This window comes from Salarias fasciatus, chromosome 1 (genome assembly GCF_902148845.1).
Source record: "Salarias fasciatus chromosome 1, fSalaFa1.1, whole genome shotgun sequence".
Classification (NCBI taxonomy): Eukaryota; Metazoa; Chordata; class Actinopteri; order Blenniiformes; family Blenniidae; genus Salarias; species Salarias fasciatus.
Window position 1 is genome coordinate 40,698,326 of NC_043745.1, and position 13,376 is coordinate 40,711,701.

Here is a 13,376-nt window from a genome sequence, read left to right on the forward strand (position 1 = left end):
CACGAGTACCCGATACCTTGAAATAAGGCCAGTATCGGCCCGATACCGATACCTGGTATCGGTACTCGCACATCCCTAGTTAAAAGTCAAAACTTTCAGAAACAAATAATACCACCAAAATACATAAGTTCAAATTAAAACGCGTCAACTCCACTGTAGTTCACATTCAGGTTTTCTCTTCTGAGATGTCGTGTTGGACTGCGACGTGCTCACGTTCAGTCACGGAGCAGCGCACGTACGTCCTCTACAATTAGACCAGCTCAGCTTCACGTCATGAGCGTGCAGAGGTGCAATGAGAGGTCCGAGAACTCGACAGACGTGGCTCCAACAGGAAAAGAAGTTTAGAGCCGGAGGAGAAAACAACCGGCAGCCCTGCTGAAGCTGAACCTGAAGCTGAAGCTGAAGCTGAAGCTGAAGCTGAAGCTGAACCTGAAGCTGAAGCTGAAGCTGAAGCTGAAGCTGAACCTGAAGCTGAAGCTGAAGCTGAAGCTGAACCTGAAGCTGAAGCTGAACCTGAAGCTGAAGCTGAAGCTGAACCTGAAGCTGAAGCTGAAGCTGAGGCTGAGGCTGAACCTGAAGCTGAACCTGAAGCTGAAGCTGAAGCTGAACCTGAACCTGAAGCTGAAGCTGAACCTGAACCTGAAGCTGAAGCTGAAGCTGAAGCTGAAGCTGAACCTGAACCTGAAGCTGAAGCTGAACCTGAACCTGAACCTGAAGCTGAACCTGAAGCTGAAGCTGAAGCTGAAGCTGAACCTGAAGCTGAAGCTGAAGCTGAACCTGAACCTGAAGCTGAACCTGAACCTGAACCTGAACCTGAACCTGAAGCTGAACCTGAAGCTGAAGCTGAACCTGAAGCTGAAGCTGAAGCTGAACCTGAACCTGAAGCTGAAGCTGAAGCTGAAGCTGAAGCTGAACCTGAACCTGAACCTGAAGCTGAAGCTGAACCTGAACCTGAACCTGAAGCTGAACCTGAACCTGAACCTGAACCTGAAGCTGAACCTGAAGCTGAAGCTGAACCTGAAGCTGAAGCTGAACCTGAACCTGAAGCTGAAGCTGAACCTGAACCTGAACCTGAACCTGAAGCTGAAGCTGAAGCTGAACCTGAAGCTGAAGCTGAAGCTGAACCTGAACCTGAAGCTGAAGCTGAAGCTGAACCTGAACCTGAAGCTGAAGCTGAACCTGAACCTGAAGCTGAAGCTGAAGCTGAACCTGAACCTGAAGCTGAACCTGAAGCTGAACCTGAACCTGAACCTGAAGCTGAACCTGAAGCTGAACCTGAACCTGAACCTGAAGCTGAAGCTGAAGCTGACCACAGAGAGAGGGAGAGAGAGGGAGGATGTGAGAGAGAGGGAGAGAGAGGGAGAGAGAGGGAGAGAGAGGGAGGATGTGAGAGAGAGGGAGAGAGAGGGAGAGAGAGGGAGGATTTCAGGTTTCAGTTTATTCATTCGTCCCTTGCAGGGAGATTCAGTTGCAGTCGGTTCACATTCATACATAACATAAATATATAACCCAACATAAAAGCGTCCCAGACCTGCTGCCCAGTCAGCTGCAGTACCAATGAAAGGCAGATCAGCGAGGCGGACCGAGAAACCTGGCTGTGAGAAACATTCCAGACGGTCAATCAGAAAGGACAAACTGCCGTCCGCACACAGGAGCTGGTCCTCATGGTGGAACTGGAAAGCCTGATTTTTTCTGAGGTGGTGCTTGGTTTAAAAAGTTTGAAAACACTGGTCTAGAGGACTCTAGAGGACTCTAGAGGACTCTAGAGGACCTGTTCCATGGTCTGATGGACTCGGGGTCCTGGACTCTGGTCCATCTCTGATCAGCTGATTTGCAGAACCGACTCAGATCAAGATCAGATCAGAGATTCTCTGGAACAAAGACCCACTTGGACCAAGTCCTCCTCCCATGACACTAGTCTGGACCCCTCTAGACCCTCTAGACTCTCTGGACCCTCTAGACCCTCTGGACCCTCCTGACCCTCCACACACACTCACTCAGGATCTGGTCTTCCTCTCCAGTCTGCCCGATGCAGAAGGAGACCGACTTGGTTCTGGAGGACGTGGAGGACCGGGAGGACCAGGTCCAGGTGAGTCCAGCTGATCGTCACACTTCAGAGGACACACACCGATCAGCTGATCCAGAGCGGGGCTGAGGACCGGACCGGACTCTGGCAGGACCTGCAGCCAGACCGGGTCCCAGAGCCAGGTCTCAGGGGACCAGCAGGTCCTGGTTCTCAGGGGACCAGCAGGTCCTGGTTCTCAGGGGAACTCTGAGAAGATCTCCTGGGACCAGGAGACTTCAGACCATCAGGAAGTTCTTCGCTCTGAGGACCTGAAGACGGGACCTGGTGGGGGGACAGGATGTCCCTGTGGGGGGTCACCCCCGGCGGCAGGGCGGGCTGACGGACAGACCGTCGCCACGGTAACGGCCGGGAAGACAGCAGGACGGCAGGGGACGCCTCCGTCAAGGACCAGGAGGGACGTGGTCCTCCAGAGGACGCCATGGCCGCTGCTGAAGGACACGGCGTCTTCGTCAGGGACGAATACCGGTGGAGACTGGTGGACGGCGTCCTGACTCCGCCCACTCAGCCGCCTGAGCCGCTGGTCCGCCTGGTCCCGGGTCGGTCTCGTCCCGCGTCTGTCTTCACAGACGGTGAATCGTCCACGTGTCTCCGTCCCCCGCGGCCCTATACGTCCCGGAGCTGTCCCCGCTGTCCCTCGCTCGTCCTCATCACGGAAAGACGGACTGACCGTCCCCCGTCCCCTTGTGGACGCCAGCAGCACCTTCAGGAACCAGGTGCAGGAGGCGGAGTCACGCCGTAGCTCCGCCCCCACAGCGCCTGAACTGCCAGCTGACCCGGCCCCGCCCAGCAGGGGGCGTCGGCTACTCCGACTGACGGCTGTTCAGCCAATCAGCGCCTCAGAACGACGACGTGTTCTACCCGGCCAGAACCGTGGCTGGTTCTGGTTCTGGGACAGGGGGCCGTGGGACAGGGGGACGGGGGACAGGGGGCCGTGGGGCAGGGGACCGGGGGTCTGGGGGACAGGGGACGGGGGGACCGGGGGACAGGGGACGGGGGACTGGGGGATGGGGGACTGGGGGACAGGGGGCCGGGGGACTGGGGGACAGGGGGCCGTGGGACAGGGGACGGGGGACTGGGGGACGGACTGTCGCAGAACCAGAATGAGACTCTGATCTTCTTCTGGTTCCAGAACTCGGACCCTCCGGGCTCCCTGAAGGAGGAAGCAGGTCACATGGAGGAACGGTGAGAACACACACACACACACACACACACACACACACACACACACACACACCCGGTCTGACCCGGTCCGGTCCGGTCCGGTTCCAGGCTGGAGGCGGCCCGCCTGGCGGAGGCGGCAGCCTGCAGGGCGGCGCAGGAGGCGGTGCGGCAGCTGGAGGCGGAGCATTCGGCCCGGATCGTCATGGAAACGCTGCCAGACAACGAGCAGTAAGTCTGGACCGCATTCTGGTCTGCACTGGGCCTGGGCCTGATCCTGGTGCTGGTCCTGGTCCTTCTCCTGGTCTTGGTCTTGATCCTAGACCTTCTCCTCGTCCTGGACCTTCTCCTGGTCCTGGTTCAGGTTCTACTCCTGGTCCTGGTGTTGGTCCTGGATCTTCTCCTGGTCCTGAACCTTCTCTTGGTCCTGGTCCTGGTCCTGGTCCTCAATTGTGTTTATTGATTGTTTTCTTGCTGTGGAAAAACAGAAGTGATGGGGTTGGTCCTGGATCAGGACTGGATCAGGACTGGATCAGGACTGGATTAGAACTGGATCAGGACTGGATCAGGACTGGATCAGGATGAGCTCAGTTCAGATTTTGAACTGGATCAGGACTAATCCAGCAGCGAGGTTCTCTCCAGTGGGGAGGGGCCGTGGAATCTACTGGGAGGGATCTGTTTGGAGGGGTGGATCTACTGAAAGAGCGAGACCGACTGAGAGTGGAATATCTGGTGTGAGTGGAGGATCTACCGGGAACGGGGGATCTAAATCAAATCAAATCAGATCAGATCAGATCAGATTTTATTTGTGGAGCACTTTTCATATTGATAAAACAACGCAAAGTGCTGAACAGTAAAAACAGTCGTAAAAACAAAAAGAATAAAAACCGCGCCATCAAACAGTATGCACCACACACACACACACACACGCACAGTCTTGTATTTCTATCCTTGTGGGGACCGTCCATTGACTCCCATTCATGTCTAGCCCCTAACCCTGACCCTTACCCTAACCCTAACCCACACCACAACAAAGCCTAACCCTAAAGAAATGTTTTTGCACTTTTACTTTTTTCAGTAACAACAACATGGTCAAGAAAACACTGTTTCTCCTACTGAGGACCGGAAAAAGGTCCCCACAAGGCACGTCGTTCCACGTTTTGCTATCCTTGTGGGGACATTTGGCCCCGACAAGGATAGAAATACAAGAACGCACACACACTCACACACACACACACACACTCTCCCATTAATTTGTACAGAACAGAGGAGACGCGGCATAGCACTGAGCATCTTGGGAAAACTCCACCAGTGGGGCGTCCACACCAGGAGAAATCAAGGGTCAATTAATACTGGGGCTCCAGCGCCCGACCCCTGACCCCTATCTACTGGGACTAGATGATCTACTGGGAACAGGGGATCTACTGGGACTACATGGTCTACTGGGAACAGGGGATCTACTGGGACTAGATGATCTACTTATGACAGGAGATCTACTGGGACTAGATGATCTACCAGGAACAGGGATCTACTAGTGTTGTCGTACTGGAGATCGGTCCCAATCTCGAGACCACTTTTTGAAGACCTCGACCTGGTCTCGCGCTCGACCACAGTTTCACTCGGTCTGGTCTCTGTGCTGAGCCCCCCCCCCCCCCCCCCCCCCCCCCCCCCCCGCACTGCAGGATGATCGGCCGAGTTTCCCCCCGATCCCCTCCTCCCGACTGAAGCTGACAGGGTCCGCCGGTCGGGATCTGCTCATGAGCTCGGCCCGGTCCTCCTGGCGTTCAGAGATGTTTTCCGGTCGGAGCCGCTCTGGAGGCGTCGGAAGGGCAGATCGTAGAAAATGAACATGTTGAATATTTCCGATTGTAAATCCTGTGGTGTGTGGAGCGCCGAGCCGACCTGTTCACAAGCTCGGAATAGAGCTCCCCGATTGGCTGAACAGCTCCGTCACCAGGGGTTAAAGGTGTAATGGGTTTTCTCAAAAAGTCAAAGCCAAACGTCTGTGACTTGCTTTTTGAAAAACGCACACGCGCCAGACCATCCCACCCGCAAATGCTGGGAGCGAGCGAGCGCGAGCGAGCCAATACCACTGACCTGTGCGTGGACGCCGCCGCCGCCGTTGCAGATTTTCCTAAAGATGCGATGAAATCAGCACAACAACGAATGGTTGAACGCGAAGCTCACGGGGCGATTCAGTACTCGTCCGCACGCGCAGCCAGGTGAGCTGGCCAGGCGCCAGCACGCCGAACGTCTTTACAGAAGCGTCTTCACCAGATCGACTGACATGGCGGCGAGCCAATAGTTCAGATGATCCACCCGCAAAATCACGGAAAGAATAATCACCCATAACACCTTCAATGCGCCGCTTTGAAAAAAAAATCCGGTTTCAGCTGCCTGGAGACGTGAATATATATCAGTGAAATATATTCATTATGTGACGGTGAGACAGAAAAGCCAGAGCTCCTGAGCAGAGCAGAGGGTCCGAGGTTCATCCTCAGGAACTGGATTTCCTCCATTCAGACCCAAACCCACATCTGATTCCTTCATCTGCGCCAGTCCGGCAGTGATCCCAGTGTTTTCATTCAGCTCCGTTATTCACCGTCACGGAAGAACAGGGGAAAAAACAAAACAAAACAAAAGCTTTCCGCTGACTCCGTGCCTTCTGAGCGACGCAGCGTAAAATGAGACGTTTAATGAAACTGTTTCTAATCAAATCTCAACGTTTTTGTTCTGGTTTAAACTAGTGATGCACCAAAAATTCGGCCACCGAAATTTTTCGGCAGAAAATGGCTCAAAAGTGTATTTTCGGCTTTTGGCCGAAAGAAAAAAATCACGAAACAACACGGCCAAAATAATTGGTGCTGACGTGGCAGAAATGCTAAAGCAAACCTCGTAATGCCTCATGTCTGCTGTATTAATGCCTCAAATCAGGTTTTAAAATGTATTTAACTTTTTACGGTGCGCATTTGCGCAGCGTCACCTCTGACTCACACTCCGCGCACTCGTTTCCCTAATACACACACACACACACACGCCAACACACACACAATAGTTGTATTATTAACCGTCAGTAATAATCAAGAACATATTAAAATGAGTAAATAAGTCTCCCCGGCTGCGCCCCAGGACGGACCCCCCCACACCGTCCGTCCTCACCCTGCTCATTTGATTGTGGGACTGCAGGCTCCACAGGACAAAGGGATTTATTCAGAAAATATGTTCGTTCAGAAATTAATTTTTGGAAACGAGAAACACTTGGTTTGCTGTACTTTGATGGAGGATATAATATTTTACCTGAACCTGTAACTGGCCCCTCTGGAGACGCTGCAGCTCCTGCTGTCCTGCCGACCCCCCCCTCACTGACCTCACTGACCTCCTTGCTAAAGCTTCTTCCACCTTATATCTCTTCGTCATGCCTCTTTTTGTTGTCTTTCTTTTGGGATTTGGTTGATATTTGTGGCCGTCTGTCTGACTGTCTGCAGTCAGAGCTGCTCCCTGTTCAGATGCTGCATATGAACCAAAACAAATCAATCGCAGAAAAAAAGCCCCACGAAGTGCGTCTTTTTTATCAGCGGTCTGTGAGACGCTGTTGGCCTTTGGAGGTATAAATGCTTTGTAATATTATGTGTGTCATTGTTAGGACCTTATTTGCTTCTGAAAAACATACAAGACACATATTTAGGAAAATTCAGGGGAATTATTTTTAACAGATTTATTTGAATTCTAAAAACCCAAACGTCTGTCAGAGCGTCTTGGCTGTTCTGGTGTCTCCTACCTGATTGGATGCAGTGATTAATCCGATGAACCTGATCGTCCCTGAAGAATGTCCCTGAGGAATATAGGCTAATAATTATTCATTTCTTTCGGTCTTTTGGCTTTCGGTTTTCGGTTTTAGTTTCCTCATTTTTCTTTTTCGGTTTCGGTTTCGGCCAAGAATTTTCATTTCGGTGCATCCCTACTTTAAACCGTCCAGTCCGAGGACAAAAAGAAGGATTTAAGAGAGTTGGTGATTTAAAAAAGTAGATTTTATTTGTCACAGATTGTTCCTAATAACTTATTTCTACTGCTGCACTCTGGAGTCAACAGTAATTAAACACACACACACACACACACACACACACACACACACACATTAATAAGCTGCATTATTATTAAATGTGGAGGTAAAACAAGAAAATGATCAATCCATATCGATACCGATATGAGTGAATGAACTGAGGGGATGAAGGAGTTCTCCACTTGTTTTTGAAAGTGGAGATGAACGTAAACACAGGAACGAAGGGAAACGCACAAAGTCACGCTGGACTCCGCGAGATCTGGAAGAGAGAGGAACCGATCCTCTGACAGAATCTGGTAGTGTGTGTTCTGCTCCAGAGCGACACACACTGGAAGACCAGGAGAGGAAGATCTGCTGCCGTCCGTCCTCTGTTGTCCTGCAGTGTGTCTCTGAGTCGGGGGACAGAGACAGGTTTCCCCAGCTGCTAATGTGACATAAATAACAGGACAATGCTGTGTTGAAGACGTGTTGAATTGTTCTTTAGTTACAGACGAGTTTATTCCAGGCAGCCGGGCGCGCGTTTGGAGTGAGCCTGTCGAGAATCTCCTTTTGGAGGGGGGACTGCCCCCCCCCCCCCCCCCCCCCCCCCCCATGATGACAGTCGGGACACTCCTGCCCTACACCTGAACACACAACACGAGGGGGGGCTGAGGGGGAGGACCAAGGGGTGAAATGGGATTCAGCGTTAGTATTGTCTCGGTCTTGACTGGTCTCAGTCTCGGTTTAGGTGGTCGCGACTACAACACTGGGTTCCGTCAGTCGGTCTGACTGTTCTCCGGGTTCCATCAGTCGGTCTGACTGTTCTCCGGGTTCCGTCAGTCAGTCTGACTGTTCTCCACAGGTTGCCCAACATCCTGGAGGAGGAGAACGAGGACGACCCGGAGTGAGTGGCGCTGCCAGAGAACAGGGGATGAGGTTCTGGTTCTGGGGATCTGGATCCTGCCAGACCGACACCCACCGGAACCGAACCACACTGAGAATCATAGTGTCAGTCCGCTCCATCAGCTACATGCTACCTGCTACCTGCTACCTGCTACATGCTACATGCTACATGCTAAAAGTGGTTACAGTCGGACTGATTCAGCAGCTGGTCCTCCAGTCTCCCACAGAGAGACAGGCGCTGCTGGACGGGAGACGGAGGCGCTGTGGTGTCGTTACAGTGTCCTGTGGCGCTGTAGCCTGCTGTAGTGCTGTAGCCTGCTGTAGTGCTGTAGCCTGCTGTAGTGCTGTAGCCTGCTGTAGCCTGCTGTAGTGCTGTAGTGCTGTAGCCTGCTGTAGCCTGCTGTAGTGCTGTAGTGCTGTAGCCTGCTGTAGTGCTGTAGTGCTGTAGCCTGCTGTAGTGCTGTAGCCTGCTGTAGTGCCGTAGTGCTGTAGCCTGCTGTAGTGCTGTAGTGCTGTCGCCTGCTGTCGCCTGCTGTAGCGCTGTAGCCTGCTGTAGCCTGCTGTAGCCTGCTGTAGCGCTGTAGTGCTGTAGCCTGCTGTAGTGCTGTAGCCTGCTGTAGTGCTGTCGCCTGCTGTCGCCTGCTGTAGCGCTGTAGCCTGCTGTAGTGCTGTAGTGCTGTAGCCTGCTGTAGTGCTGTAGCCTGCTGTAGTGCTGTAGTGCTGTAGCCTGCTGTAGTGCTGTAGTGCTGTAGCCTGCTGTAGTGCTGTAGCCTGCTGTAGTGCTGTCGCCTGCTGTCGCCTGCTGTCGCCTGCTGTAGCGCTGTAGCCTGCTGTAGCCTGCTGTAGCGCTGTAGCCTGCTGTAGCCTGCTGTCGCCTGCTGTAGCCTGCTGTAGCGCTGTAGCCTGCTGTAGTCTGCTGTAGCGCTGTAGCGCTGTAGCCTGCTGAAGCCTGCTGTAGCGCTGTAGCCTGCTGTAGCGCTGTAGCCTGCTGTAGCGCTGTAGCCTGCTGTAGCCTGCTGTAGCCTGCTGTAGCCTGCTGTAGCCTGCTGTAGTCTGCTGTAGCGCTGTAGCCTGCTGTAGCGCTGTAGCCTGCTGTAGCCTGCAGCCTGCTGTAGCCTGCTGTAGCCTGCTGTAGCCTGCTGTAGCCTGCTGTAGTGCTGTAGTGCTGTAGCCTGCTGTAGTGCTGTAGCCTGCTGTAGTGCTGTAGTGCTGTAGCCTGCTGTAGTGCTGTCGCCTGCTGTCGCCTGCTGTAGCGCTGTAGCCTGCTGTAGCCTGCTGTAGCGCTGTAGTGCTGTAGCCTGCTGTAGTGCTGTAGCCTGCTGTAGTGCTGTAGTGCTGTAGCCTGCTGTAGTGCTGTTGCCTGCTGTCGCCTGCTGTAGCGCTGTAGCCTGCTGTAGCCTGCTGTAGTGCTGTAGTGCTGTAGCCTGCTGTAGTGCTGTAGCCTGCTGTAGTGCTGTTGCCTGCTGTAGTGCTGTAGCCTGCTGTAGTGCTGTAGTGCTGTAGCCTGCTGTAGTGCTGTCACCTGCTGTCGCCTGCTGTAGCGCTGTAGCCTGCTGTAGCCTGCTGTCGCCTGCTGTAGCCTGCTGTAGCGCTGTAGCCTGCTGTAGTCTGCTGTAGCGCTGTAGCCTGCTGTAGCGCTGTAGCCTGCTGTAGCCTGCTGTAGCGCTGTAGCCTGCTTTAGCGCTGTAGCCTGCTGTAGCCTGCTGTAGTCTGCTGTAGCGCTGTAGCCTGCTGTAGCCTGCTGTAGCGCTGTAGCCTGCTGTAGCGCTGTAGCCTGCTGTAGCCTGCTGTAGTCTGCTGTAGCGCTGTAGCGCTGTAGCCTGCTGTAGCGCTGTAGCCTGCTGTAGCCTGCTGTAGCCTGCTGTAGCGCTGTAGCCTGCTGTAGCCTGCTGTAGCGCTGTAGCCTGCTGTAGCGCTGTAGCCTGCTGTAGCCTGCTGTAGCCTGCTGTAGCCTGCTGTAGCCTGCTGTAGTCTGCTGTAGCGCTGTAGTCTGCTGTAGCGCTGTAGCCTGCTGTAGTGCTGTAGCCTGCTGTAGCGCTGTAGCATTGCAGCGCGCTGTAGTTCACTAACTGAAGCTGACTCTTTGCCTCTTTGCCTCTTTGTGTCTTTGCTGCCTGGCCTTCAGGCTGCAGAAGCTGCAGGACGACAGCGACGACGGTTTGAATCCCGACGAAGCCAAAGGCTGTGCTGGGGAGCAAGGCACCGTGTAAGTGAAGCAGCTCCAGACCCGGGACGCTCAGACAATGAGATCCTGAGGTTCTGGTCCCGGTTTGGTCCCGGTTCTGGTCCCGGTTCTGGTCCGAGCCTTGGTCCCAGTCAGTCTGCAGGATGTGTTGGTCCCAGAGCCCCTCCCTCCTCCCCCATCCTTCAGGGGGCGGGGCTTCAGCTCCTGCTGGTTTCCCAGCATGCCGTTCACCTGCCGGCTCCGCCCCCCCCTGAGCCGTCTCTGGTCTCGTGTCTCGCAGCCTCCTGCTGGACGTCTGTCCCGCCTCCCCGTCCTCCACCGACGCAGAACCGGCCTCGGAGAACCGGGACCTGGAGACCCCGGCCTCCCAGCCAATCACAGCGCAGCCGGGAGCCGCGGAGGCCCCGCCCCCCTCCGCCGGCCAGGTGAGCGGACGGAGGTGGAGAACGTGTTCCGTGTCCCTCGTGTCTCTGACGTCCCGCTGTCCACCGTCCCTCCGCAGACGGATGAAGCTGGAGCGCAGCGCGGAACCGCCGCAGGTGAGCCGGTTCTGACAGAACCTCTGGAGAACCTGCGGTTCTGAGAGAACCCGGCGTTCTCCAGCAGAACATGTAGAGCAGCTGAGGAGAACCACTCCTCATCACATCTGGAGAACATCTGGAACTCCGTGTTCTCCACATGTTCTGTCAGAGAACAACTAAAGCTTCACCTGGAGGAGAGAGGGAACTCTCTCTCTCTCTCTCTCTCTCTCTCTCTCTCTCTGTCTCTAACATCCTCTGTCGTCCCTCAGTTTGTCCTCCGGTCTCGAGCTTCCTGCTTGGCTTGCCGCTGGCTGCTGATTGGCTGCGCCGCTGCCCCACCCCCGCGCCGCTGCGCCGCCTGGTGGAGGAGCTCCAGCAGGAGGCGCTGCTGCTCTGCAGCAGCTTCAAAGGCCTTCAGTCCAGCTCCCAGCATGCTCAGCACCCCCAAGACCCGCCCCTGCAAGCTCCGCCCCCTCACACCTGAGTAGAGCCTAGAGGAGACCTGCAAGTGCCTCTTCCTCCTCCTCCTCCTCCTCCTCCTCCTCCTCCTCCTCTTCTTCCTGCTCCTCTTCCTCCTCCTCTTCCTCCTCCTCCTCTTCTTCCTGCTCCTCATCCTCCTCCTCTTCCTCCTCCTCCTCTTCTTCCTGCTCCTCATCCTCCTCCTCTTCCTCCTCCTCTTCCTCCAGCTGACCTCTGATCCTTCTACTAACCTCGTTAAGTCGACTCGTCCTGTTGTGTCTTGATCGGTTTGAGAGACTAGTTAAAGTTAACTCAAACATTCCCTCCGGCTGGTTTATCCCCCTTAACTAGTTGACTCCTCCACACTGGTTAACTCCCTCTAACCAGTCTGATCCAGATAACTAGTTATTCTCCTCAGCCCGTCGACTTCCTGTACCTCAGGTTTGTTTCCCGGATTCAGTCGGGTTCAGGTTAGTTAGTCCCGTTAGTTTAGTTTAGAGTTTTTTTGTTCAGTTCTGATTGTAACAGAAATAAAAACTTATCCAATTTAAAACCGACATCCTTTTTTTCTCACAAATGAGTTCAGTGAAGTTAGATTGCAGCAGGTTAGAAACCAGCAGTGACGATTGAAACCAGGATTGGGGTTACAAACAACCAGTGAAGCTGGATACCAACAGGTGATAAACCAGCAGTGAAGTTAGATTCCAGCACAAAACAAAACAACAGCTCACAGCTCAGGCTGAGAAGGCTTTATGACACGACCCTCAGGCTTTCCACCTTAAGTCAGTGTTTCCACCTGAAAACAGTCTTTTCATCTTAAATCTGCCGTTCTTCATTAAATCAGCCATTCCACCTTAAATCAACCATTCTCCATTAAATCCATTATTCCACCTTAAATCAACCATTCAACCCTAAATCAGCCATTCCACCTTAAATCAACCATTCTCCATTAAATCCATTATTCCACCATAAATCAACCATTCAACCCTAAATCAGCCATTCCACCTTAAATCAACCATTCTCCATTAAATCCATTATTCCACCTTAAATCAACCATTCCACCTTAAATCACCCATTCTGCCTTAAATCAGCCATTCCACCTTAAATCACCCATTCTGCCTTAAATCAGCCATTCCACCTTAAATCAGCCATTTCGCCTTAAACAGCCTTTCCACCTTAAATCAACCATTCAATTCAAAGAACTTTATTCATCCGTTCATTGCTTCATGTGTGCAGAGCGTCAGTGTGTGTAAAAACCAACTTGCATTCAGAACAGTCACACGACACACAGGATACACACCAATCCCCACAATCGACCGTCAGCTGATGTTCCAGCACAACAGGAAACGTCATGAGTGATGGATGAGTGAATCAATAAGTGTTGATAAAGGACAATTAATTAAAGTGAACGAATGAATAAAAAGTAATGATAAAAAGTGTATTAAAATACAGAAGGTATATAGATAGAGAAAAACAAACTCTAATCATAAACTCATACAAACATGAATAGAAGAGTCTTTCTTCAGCCTGTTCCAGACGACGTGCAAAATTCCAGAGTGCAGATTCCAGGTCAGGTGTTCCTGAGCGAACCTGGCACAGCAGTTCCTAAATCCTGCAGATCCATCTTGCAGCGCTCCAGAGACCAATGGTTTCACTCTGTTCAAATGTCACCGGCCCAATCAGGGAAAGAGGCGGGAGCTGCGGGAGGAGCGGAAGTGACGAGAAGACGTGACGACAGCGGGAAACTCGAAAAAGTTTGAAAACAATGGCGGCATGCGGAGCGATCTCCGTGGACATGGCGACATCTGCAGTTTTCTAAGAAAGCGACTCAGTTTCTTCTTTGAAAGAGGAGCACAGAACATGACTTCAAGTCTGTTTGTCAGGAAACGACGTCTGCTGCTTCTCAGCAGCACTGAGCTCCGTCACACCGCGGCTTGGTGTGGATTGGTCTGCGGTGAGTGTGTCGCGTGTCAATCAGAACGGTCGTCCAGTCGTCTTCTTCTTTGGTTCAAATGGTCGTCCAAT

At 53.1% G+C, this 13,376-nt stretch overlaps 1 protein-coding gene across 5 annotated transcripts in view; it reads left to right on the top strand.

The window, feature by feature from the left end:
• LOC115401368 (cyclic nucleotide-gated cation channel beta-1-like) overlaps positions 1–11,830 on the top strand; it is a 26,287-nt gene extending 14,457 nt beyond the window's left edge. For 4 of the 5 annotated variants that reach the window (XM_030109539.1, XM_030109783.1, XM_030109621.1 and 1 more), the window contains 7 exons: positions 2,022–2,089; positions 3,216–3,268; positions 3,356–3,475; positions 8,146–8,187; positions 10,312–10,392; positions 10,652–10,910; positions 11,162–11,830. In XM_030109539.1, coding sequence (XP_029965399.1) covers positions 2,022–2,089; positions 3,216–3,268; positions 3,356–3,475; positions 8,146–8,187; positions 10,312–10,392; positions 10,652–10,910; positions 11,162–11,380 — 842 coding nt within the window. In that variant the 3' untranslated portion in view covers positions 11,381–11,830. The remainder of the gene's footprint in view (positions 1–2,021; positions 2,090–3,215; positions 3,269–3,355; positions 3,476–8,145; positions 8,188–10,311; positions 10,393–10,651; positions 10,911–11,161) is intronic. The other variant, XM_030109863.1, reaches the window with a different exon arrangement.
• The last annotated feature ends 1,546 nt before the right edge of the window (positions 11,831–13,376 follow it).